This window comes from Dipodomys ordii, unplaced genomic scaffold (genome assembly GCF_000151885.1).
Source record: "Dipodomys ordii isolate 6190 unplaced genomic scaffold, Dord_2.0 Scaffold170, whole genome shotgun sequence".
NCBI classification, from domain to species: Eukaryota; Metazoa; Chordata; class Mammalia; order Rodentia; family Heteromyidae; genus Dipodomys; species Dipodomys ordii.
Genome location: NW_012267386.1, coordinates 396014 through 407308, shown reverse-complemented (window position 1 = coordinate 407308; position 11295 = coordinate 396014). Strand labels below are relative to the sequence as shown.

Sequence of the window (11295 nt, the reverse complement as noted above, 5' to 3'; positions counted from 1 at the left end):
TATTCTGTATTATTGCCTCATGTTTGTATCACATTTCAAAAGCCAGGGTTCCCAGAATTTGTTCTGGAGCCCAAGTACCTGATTGTTCTGGATGTGGCTGTAATTTATAATTCAAGAATTACTTGATGCCTAGGTGTTATGAGATACTAAATGAGGACCTACAGAAGAAGAATGTTGGAGTAGTCACTGCAAACAAAACTTTTGTACCAGTTTCCAGTGTGTGGTCACTAAACTGTTTTGCATTTAAATCTTAGGAGCAGGAAAGGATGGCAGAGGTTAAGAACTGGACAATAAGCAAGGATTTTTCTGACTACTGATGGCATGTACTACTCACTCTTCCTGTGTTCATTACTCAGGTGCGTGGATCATTGTGTGTAGGCTGTGGGCTATGTAAGAGACATGGTGGCGGTAGACTGTTTGCTGATGTTAAGGTTCATGCAAGCTTTCCAGTGACCATAGGAGTGGTGTCATCTGAACATCCCTTTGGACTAGTTTTATGGTTGGGCTCAGGATGACAGATAATTTGGCGACAAGTCTAGGGACTCTATATCAAGCATGTATGTTCATTAACAAACGAATTATCATCAGGCACCATGTTTCCACTTAAAAAAAACAACTGAAAAGAGTGTTTGAAAGTAATTATCCATGATCAAAATAAGTGAACATTAAAATGAATAGGACTACATTAATGTATTAGAGGTAGATTGAAGATACCGCCAGAATGTAACCAAGCTGTGAATTCCAAAGAAGAGGCTTAGAGAGAAAATAAAGTGCAAGGAAATACATGAGCAATGAATTAACTTTAACTTTTATTTGATTATTTTCATATACAGTTCTGGCACTGACACATTTTTTAAAAAATGATTTTAAGATTGAACTTCAATAAAATAACTTAAAACACTGTATCCATAAAATATACAATATTTTGATACAGAATAGGCCAGGATGACTTTAAGTATATGATACATACTCATGATTTTTAAGAGATATTCCATATGTCACACGTAGGAATAAATATATTGAACTGCCAAGATAGGAGAAGTGTTAAACACTTATTTAACATGCACTCAGAAATTAATATACAGTTTAAAACACACATTTTAAAAGCATAAAACTTTTATTTAACTTAGATATGTATCAGAATTTTTAGGTAGGAATTTGAACATTTATTACAAAGAAAAAAGACACATATAACATCAAGTAAGATGTTACAAAAGCAGCTAGGAAACACTTGAGATAACAAACATAAATTTTACTTTGGCTAGAATTAAATCTGATCTTTCCTAACCTTTAAATGAGATGGAATGATATTAAATTTACTAAAATTGTAAAACTTTAGAGTTTTTTTTAAAATTTATGTGCTGGTTATCTGAATGGTCCATTTCTTTTTCTTAGGTTGACATAACAAAGTCAAACGCATTAACTTACCTAAAATAAAATGTGAACATTACTTACAAATATTTAAAATCTTTTATACATATAAAGATTTAGAGGAATTACATTTTTGTATACTCACAAGTAAATTATGATAAAATACTTTCATGTATTCCAAAATCAACATTCTTAAAAAAAAAAAAACCCACCTCTTAGAGGATGATTATTGGCACACAAAAAATTTCCTTCTCTGAAGAGATAATGCAAGAAAGACTTGGTAACAACTAGCTGTTTAGCATTTTAAAATGATTGCTGTCTTCAGAAAAATAGCAGCAATATTGTTCACCTAGGAGAACTGAAATGTACCAACAATTTAACACTGTTGCAGTCTCAAGCACTCCATCAGATTAACCTAATATCCTCTTTCATGAGAATAAGAATATTGATGGATGTGACAGAATGAAGGATACTAAAATTAATCCAAAGGACATTTCTAAGTGTTTTTTTTAGGCAGCAACTACACACAAACCATAATTCATTGCTCAAATAGAGAACTTAATAGAGTTGTACGTTATGTACATGGTATGAGTTCTCTGCCTTTGGTCTGGCTATGTCATCTCATTCTTTTATTCCTAACTTAGTGAAAAGGTCTGAATTTGGCAGTTGAAAACTTATCATAAAAGCTAGTTGTTAGGACCTTACTATAATTTGAAGTAACTTGGAAAATAATTTAAAAATCTGATTATAATAAAACTGTTTACTGTTATTCTTTTTGTGCTACTGTAATCAAATCACAACCTGCCAAATTCCCTATTGCATCACACTATTAGTGAATCTGTTAGCATAATGTGAGGCTTTTAAAGATAACATGGGTAGCATTTCCACCCTCAGGATTTATGAATTATTTTTTCAGTTTTACTTTGCTATTTAAGTAGCAAAGGACAAGGTGCCAACAAATTTTGCCTGATTTTTTTTCCCCTTAGGGTGTGTACTAGATACTCAATTTACAGTAACAGTTTATCAGTTCTTTGCTCTAACTGACTTCTCATTTGAGAGTGAAGAACAAAAAATATTTTTAGGCTATGTATTAAAATCTGGCTCAATGGTAAAATTAAATAATGAAAAAAACTTTACTGATATTCTCATAACATTTGTTTGTTGTTAGGGACTAACTATATATAGCTGGTAACAAAACTTGAAACATTATCATTAGGTCTTTCATATTAAAATATTTTTGCTAATGACTAAGTTAGGTGTAACAATCAAAATTAGACTGTGTATTAATATTTTTCTTCCATGTAAACAACCTTTTCGACATCACATTCAAGCATATGAATTTATACATAGAATAAAGTGCTTTTTCTCTTAATTCTGGAGATTAGCCATGTAGCCTGTCCTAAGTACCATTGTGACCTTTTCCATTCCATTTTCCAAAACATAATGCACCCTTACTGACTGTGCAATAACTTCAAAAGTAGCCTGTAATTTCTATTGGAAGTTTGATGCATAAAATCTGTGTCTGTTTGAATGTCACATCACATCATCCATGTAGATATTATCTTTAAAATATGTTTGATATTTTGAAAGTGGGGATTTTCAAGTTCAAAATGGTAGCCAGTAACACTCAGAAGGTGCATTATATTAAACAAATGGTTAACCTTTAATGTGCTATCAATGTTTAAATCTAAAAAAAATAGCCTAATGCTATAGAAGGTTCCTTTTCAAGTAGTTACTTATTTTTAAAAGTTGTAATTCTTATGCAGTGCCTGTCTTGTACTGCAGAGATGTGGAATATTATCAACACTATGGAATTAACAGAGGAGAGGATGTGGGGCTAGGGCCGGAGAACTGAGGGTAGTTTTCCCTGTGATGCAAATTGATGGATAGAAACTGGCAAACATCATTTCCTTATGTCAGGGAGAGCAGGCCATGTTCTGTTTTAAGAAATAGTCCAGTTGCTCCTTTAATAAAGTTGCTGTGCAGTAACGGCACAGCTGAGGATAAGAATATTAAGGCTAGGATAAAAAGAGGAATTGAGGCAATTTTTTGAACAAATCAGAAAAATAAAATTTTAGAGCACTTCATTGCTCTCAAATATATTTTTTATCCACAATATTCTGATTATATCACATAATAGCTCATTTTCACTTTACCTGTATAAAATATTACAGGTAAGAAATTTCTCATGGGATAAGAGCTAATTTACTCTGTTAAATCACATCTGCTTTTCTGGCAAAAATACTAATATCCCTTTAGAAATCAATTGTCAAAGCACCTAATTCAAGGGAAACCTCTAAAATACTACATTTAAAAAATGAGTGACCAAACAGAAAAAAAATTTTTTTTGGTTGAAGGATATTTAGGGCACAAAAGTGACTAGTTAAGTATTCTGGTGAAACTTGCTTGACTAAATTCTCAGCCTTAAAATTGTGATAGGAATAAGTGAGACTTCAGAAAAAACGAGACGTTAGAAGAACAGAGCATCTTGGAGACCAGCAAAAACACTTTGCATTTACCAACTACTGATTGTACATTACTTACTTATATATGTTTAGAGACATATTAAAACACATCAAACTGATACATTCCTCTGTGCCACATAAAATTCATTCATATTTTTATTGGAATTACCAAATGATTTTGTGAGTTTAATAACTACTGTGCAGTCCTTAGTAGGACAATAATTATGAATTTCATGATGCACATAGAAATCAATAAGCATTTTGAAAAGACATTGTTGGAAAAGTCAACATTTTCTACATATGTGCTATATTAGAACAATCATATTTTAGAGAAGACAAAACCAACCATGAGCAAACAGAAAAATTTATATATCTTGGACTTTTGGCAAATGTCAGAGAAAACGAGAAAAGGTATGTAAAATAAAAGCTAGTTTTGTTTCTAGAGTTACAAAAATGTCAAGGACGGAAAAGTGAGACTGTTCTTAGGAAGAGCTAATAAAACCCAAGAAAAATAAGTGGCATGGTTTTAACTAAACATCAACAGCTGCAGAACTATGTCTGGCACTGGTTTCTTCCATCTCTTTTGTTGGAGAAATTATTGTTTGATTAAACGAAAGAAAAGAATAATCTGCCAGCAGCCATCTACGTAACACCAATGAAGGCACAGAAGAGGACAAGCCGATGTGCTGAGTTTGGCATGAACGAAACAGACACTGAAATGCAGTTAAAGATCTGGTGCTATTTTTTAGTTACAATCGCATTCCTAAGTGACTAATGAAGGAGTGATCTATAAAAATCTTCTCTTTCTTGCTCTGACAATAAAATATTCTTATCAAAACGTGCTAGCATATCTGTAAATATATGATGCAAAAAAGTATGAAAATAACTCCTAAAATACCTGCTTTTGATAATGTTCAGAGATCCTATGAGGAGTCAGGCTCTGACGAACTCTCAGTATCTAAGCTGGAGAGAGAGAAAAACAAAAATATAGAACCTAAAGGCAAGAAGGACAGCTGTGCCCTGGTAGGACATTTTGGAATTTGTTGATGAAAGCTTAAATGGAATTACTTTCTAATAGGTGATAACAGAGAAGTCACTAACCTTTAGGAAAATTTAGGGCCAATCAGTCATGTTTTGGACATAAACATCCTTGGACCATCCCATACAATCTGTTATAAATATACATATGTTATCTGCCTAGATTGTCACTGACTGTTATTACCACTAATAATTATATATAGTCTTAGGAATAAAGGGTACCACTGGAGTCACTGGGTACAGTATTCTGTATAGACTATCTCAGGAAGGAATTATACACATTTGCTTACGAATTGTTAGGTTAAAATCTCTATAAGTATTTTTACATTTCATTATCATGATTGTACTTTGACTTTTCCTTCTATCAAGTATTCTAGAATATGAAGTCATTTATCATGAGACTGTGGAAAGAACCAGGTTAGAGCAGGGCAGTGAGGTCGCCAATTGCTGTTCTTCTCCCTACGTTTGTCTAAATATCTAAATCTATCAGCAGCTGAAAATTACTCCACATCAGAAGCATCATTGTCAGAAAGATGATAGTTACTTCCCTTCACCCGAATGTATTCAATGTATCTTCCCTCATCCGAGTCTGACGCGCCACATGTACATAGCCTGTTGTCAAAGAGAGATTCAATTTCCTCTAATTTTTTCCCTTTGGTTTCAGGAAGACAGCCATAGATAAAAAGAAGTCCCACAGCTGCAAACCCAGCATAGAGGAAAAAGGCTCCTGCAAGAGGAAGAAAATATGTGAATATATATGTACAGAGAGACATGATTTTGATAACCCCCATCGCCAATTATTTACAACCAGCGTATGAAAGGAGACCAAAACACTACTGCCAACTGGGTTGCCATGTAACCATGTAAATGTAAGGTAATTTGTATTTCATAACTCAAATACAACACCAGGGGCAGAGATAAGTTCTGTTTTGAGGCCTTGCCTCACTTCCCTGACTAGGGGGGATTGCTTTTTTCCTGTGTGCTTTCTTAGAAGTGTTATAGCATAGTAGCCAAACAGCATTTTGATTATATGCATAAAAGTCTATCTTATTTACTAAGACCAGAGGCACTTGGCCAAGAATGTCTGTCTTGATTTTTAGAACCGAGAACAATCATGACATTGCTGAAATAAGACCTAACTGGAGCACATGGCCATGCTGTCCTTCCAGTCATTCAAAAACCTGGGAGCCATCTCCACCTTTACCCTTTTACTATATTCTTTTTCCCCTAATAGCACTTACTGTAAACTGATAAACACTATGAACTTTCCTACTTGGTTTTTTGTTTCCTTCCAGTAGGAGACAAGCTCTGTGAGATCAGGTAAGTGTTGCTGTAAGATTATACAGTCAGTGCAGCACAGCCATGAAGATGAATTACCTGGCTGTTTTCTGTGTCAATGCAGTAACTATGGATGGATGAGGTATGTGAGGGTGTGGCTTGTTTGTTTTTTGTACATGTTGCTAAGATAGCCTTTCCTTTATAATGTAATTCCCAGTTGAAATGTAAGAGCTTACTTCTCTGATGGAGAAGGACAACTAACTACAATGAAATCCCACATAATTTTTGGCTCTCAGTCCACAGGCTCCTATATATGAAATGGGGCAAAGAAAAGACTCATGTGACAAATGGCTGGAGAAGGGAGATCTTGTGAACTGAGTCTTATAAGTGTATCTTCTGGATAGTCATTTAACTCCTCTGATTTGGTGGTTCCTTATGAAGTGAAATAAGATGATTCTGCAGCTCCTGTTTTGATAATGTTCAGAGATCCTGGCAGTTTATGATTCTGTAAGTAAGTTAGCCCCAGTCAGGAGCAGGAATAGTAGAGTTGATGAAGAGTTATTTGAGAAAGAGATTTGCTATATTGTTGTCTTCTTGAGGGCGGAACCCGTGGTTTGTCCTGGGTTTCCAGTAACTAGTACAGGAGGAAGGGGGAGAAGGTACTTCGAGAGAATGACATTACGTGTGGAGTGCAAAGCCATCTGTCAGATTTTGGTGTACTGTGGGTAACAGAGCTTAAGTAAAAGCATATTTCACAGTCAGTCTTTACACTAAGCAAGCATAAACATTAAAGAACTGATTTCTTGCTGATAAAACAGCACAGTAGCTGGGAAGGTGGCTCAGTGGTAGTGTGCCTGCCTCACATGCATGAGGCCCTGGATTCCTCAGCACCACATACACAGAAAAAGCCGGAAGTGGCTCTGTAGCTCAAGTGGTAGAGCAGTAGCCTTGAGCCGAGGAGCTGAGGGACAGCGCCCAGGCCCAGAGTTCAGGCCCACAACTGATTAAACAAAACAAAACAAAACCCAAAACAACAACAAAAAACGCACAGGGGCTGGGAAGGTGGCTCAGTGGTAGAGCGCTTGCCTTGCATGCATGAGGCCCTGGGTTCGATTCCTCAGCACCACATAAGCAGAAAAAGCCGGAAGTGGCTCTGTAGCTCAAGTGGTAGAGCAGTAGCCTTGAGCCGAGGAGCTGAGGGACAGCGCCCAGGCCCAGAGTTCAGGCTCCACAACCGGAACCAAAAAAGAAAAAAAAATCTGTTCTGAAGAGTGAGAAGCTGTGAGAAGAGAGAAGCATACAGGTAAATTAGAATGAAAAAGAGAAGATGTATGTCATATGCCCATTAGAAGTTTGGATGTTAGAATAGCATGCTATCATGATTTTAAACAATTACTAATTAGGAAAGGGAAGTGGCTACTAAAAACAGAACAAGGTAGGATCAGGATAATGAATTAGGAATGTTTTCGTGCTAGGGTGATGGATGTTGATAGGCTAGCTCTTAGAAAATGTCAGAATTCTACCCCATTTAAAAATAGGAAAAGGAAACCCTGTGTTCTAGGGACAGAGAGACATGAGTATAATAAGTAGGGAATCTTCTCTTGCTAGTGCTGGAGCTTGAAGTTAGGGCCCTATGATCTTGCTTGTATTTCTTTTGCTTAAGGCTGCCAGGGCTGGCTTTGAATCATGATGTTCTGATCCAGCCTTCTGAGCACTGGGATTACAGGTGTGAGCCATCAGCACCTGGCTTGGAACTGGAATCTTCAGCCACAATGGACAGAGAAAGGCTGGTTGATCATGATGATTACACAGAAAAACAAGTGCAGATTGGAAAACATTTTATATTTAAACTACAAAATGTATAACAAGCAAACCTAGTTTGGCTCTACAAAATATCATTTTTTAAATCTTTCTCAATTTTGGAAGAGTGACATAATTGGAAGTAAAAAAATCTACCAAACTATCTAAACTTCTATAATTAAAGACGAATTAGGACACTCTTTAAGAGACTCTTGCTTATAACCTAGATTCCCAATGCCATCCACTCTCAAGGGAAGACTGCAAATACCAAATTGTAAGTGAAGAGAGGATTTCCTGGAAGACCTCTGGCCAAGTCACAGAGGAATGTGGGTAGGCTAGCCCACAGCACAGCCAATCAGTCTTGGACTATCATGCCTATTTATTCCTCCTCGGAAGGAAAATGAAAAAGAATGTCGTTAACAGATCTGCTACAAGGAATTTAAACAGTGAAGAGATGTCTTAGCATTTTTTTCTGAAAGGAGTAAATCCTAATAGAGAGGTATATTGAATTCTAGGTTAAAACAAATACTTGGTATATACAAATCGAGAAAACAAAGACCATGTTTCAATACCTCAGTTCAGAAACTTTGATCTATTTAGCCACACATGCTATATAGAAAATGGTAAGTTGGCAGTAACCATTGTCAGAGGACATTCAAAGCAGATCTTTTATTTTTTAGAAAGAAAGCATCAAAGTTGAGATCTTGGGAAACAATAAAAAAGGAGGGGGAAAAGGCATTGCTATTTGAAGAGAAAAAGATCATTAAGATGTGTTGTTAGGTAGGTGCCAGCAGCTCACACCTGCAATCCTACCTACTCAAGAGGCTGAGATCCAAAAACAGGCTAGACAGCAAAGTCCATGAGACTTCTATCTCCAATAAAGTAGAAAAAAGCTGGAAGTGCAGCTGTAGCTCAATTGGTAGAGCACCAGCCTTGAGCAAAAAAGGTAATGGACAGCACCCTTGCCCTGAGGTCAAGCCCTACCTGACACACCAAAAGATATATTCTTATTACATCTGGAATATAAAAATATAGCATGTAGATTAAAATGTTACTCAGAAAAGAGAAAGAACTGACCAGAATTTTCCCCTTATTGGAAAGTTGCAGACCTATCAGACCAATGCACTGGCAGGAAGGAAAGTGAATAAAGCCAAAGACTCAAGTTTTACTCTGTTGTCTTGCTAGTAGTGTAGATTCACAAAGAAGCAGTTTTGCTATCTACCATGTAGCTTCATTATTTTGACTAGGAGTTTCCATTTGATAAAAAAAATGCTCCCTCAGGATTGTTAGTGTATATGTAAGCCTTCAAATATTTCAGCGTTCTCCAGAATCAACAATTATGAGTAAATATTATTCTGTTTACACTTAGCATGTCATGAAGATAAGTTCATGAGATTATCCCAGTTGGCAATTTATTTTTTACATAAAGTGGAGTATTTTATTTATGTATGTGGCTTAAAATGGCAGTGCATTTCCTTTCCAAGAAAAGCATTATTTCTTGATATTCTAAGTGGTGATTGGGAGTGAAGAGTTTTTTAAAAAAGATGAAAGCAATGGATAAATAATATGAACTAAAAACAAACAGCCAATTTAGCATGTTCAGGAGAGAAAGGAAATAGATTTTTAAATTTTTTTTCTCATAGTTTTCAACAACAGTCCATGTGCTGCTTGCCATCTGGCAGATGCCCGGCAAACTAGGCATAGTCCTGTTCCTCTGCAAGGGGAACAGTTCTGCATGTGGAGGTAAAGCCACGCAGGTTCAGAGACAAGTCACAGTGCTGGCTAGGAAAGGAGAATTCCTCTTATCTTTCCTCAGATACAATGCCAAGGCTTTGGAGAACAAGCCATTTCAAACAGCAAAAATATAACCACCTAATAACACATTATAGAATAGTAAAAATGAAAGTATGCTGGAAAAACTATGCTCTTACCATAGTATGTAAGATACTCTGCTGTGTGTAAAAACGTCAGTGAAACCAGAACATTGCAAATCCAGTTTATTCCAGATGAGCACGCATTGCCTGTACTTCTGGCCCACAGAGGGTATATTTCAGAGTTCACAGTCCAAGGCATTGGTCCCATTCCTTGGAAATAAAAACAAAAACAGTGAAGATTGTGTAAAGAATATGAAAAGTAGTAAGTAGCATGTGTTTCCAAAAGGAGATAGTCGAATACAAAAGTAACAACAGAGCCTAGACTTACCAGGTGCAAAGAAAACCAGATATAAAATAAGGCCCAGAAGTGCAGTCCAGGAGTATGGAGTAGGGCAGAAGTTGTAAGCCCAAAATACTTCTTCTGTTTTAAACCTGGTTTCATTTTCACACCTGAAAAAGAGGTAATAAAGTGATTAGTAATCTAGTTTAGGATATAGTGGCAGAAAGTAATGTGGCTATATTGATTGTAACTGTAAATCCTTTAGGATATTAAGAAAAAGGTTCCAAAATGTTTTTCTTTAAAAGAAATAATGAAATAGTATTACACATGTAAACATGCGCAGAGAACATTTTAAGAGTTCAATAGCATTCAAGCAAATCACACAGAAATACACTGCTTCATACCCATTAGATCTAATTTCTAATCTGGATGCCACCCTGAGTCATCAGATGTACAGTCAGCACAAGATCCAGATTTGAGAACCAGACCTTTTTTGTCTGGCAGGTAGAGAACAGGAAAAGTGATTATAGTTGATTGTGGTAGCATCTCCTTTTCATCACTCATTCCTGATGACCTTGCTTCTTTGTAGTGAGGTGACATGAAGTGTCCTTGGTTTACCTTGAGGGTCAAACAGAACTTAATGCTTTTTACCTTAATGCCCCTGAAGATATTACTACTTCCCAAACATCATTATCCTTGTAGTCAGTGTAGACAGTATTTCTGCCTGTCAGTTTTTGTGTGTATTGGTACTTGAACTCAGGGCCTCACACTCTTGTTTAGCTTTCTTGCTCATAATGGTGTTCTAACAAAAAGCAAGGCTTTTTGTTGGTTAATTGGAGATAGAGTCTCATAGGCTTTTTTTTTTTTTTTTGCCTACACTGGCTTCAAACCTCTATTTTCTAGATCTCAGCCCCTAGAGTAGCTAGGATTACAGGTGTTAGTCACTGATACCTAGCTCTTTGTCAGCCCTATGCCTGATAAGAGTTTTGTGAACTATTTGTGTCATTCTACCTGTCTTGATAACTTGTATGCCTGGCCAGTCTTTCCGACCTCCTCTTATCCCCTGCCATGCCCATTTATTTTTCCTTTTGGCCCATTTGATACATTTGGGCCTTGGAGGAGCTCCTTTGTTCTTGTGAGAGGTTGTCATTACCAGAAGGATCTGTACTGTCTTCTCTACTGAATTACC

The 11295-nt window shown here is 36.3% G+C and overlaps 1 protein-coding gene across 1 annotated transcript in view; it reads right to left on the bottom strand.

The window, feature by feature from the left end:
• Positions 1–886: 886 nt before the first annotated feature.
• Positions 887–11295, bottom strand: part of Slc2a13 (solute carrier family 2 (facilitated glucose transporter), member 13) — a 352717-nt gene continuing 342308 nt past the window's right edge. The window contains exons 10-12 of the mRNA XM_013033472.1: positions 10155–10276; positions 9884–10036; positions 887–5601 (exon numbers count right to left, since the gene is read on the bottom strand). Coding sequence (XP_012888926.1) covers positions 5375–5601; positions 9884–10036; positions 10155–10276 — 502 coding nt within the window. The 3' untranslated portion in view covers positions 887–5374. The remainder of the gene's footprint in view (positions 5602–9883; positions 10037–10154; positions 10277–11295) is intronic.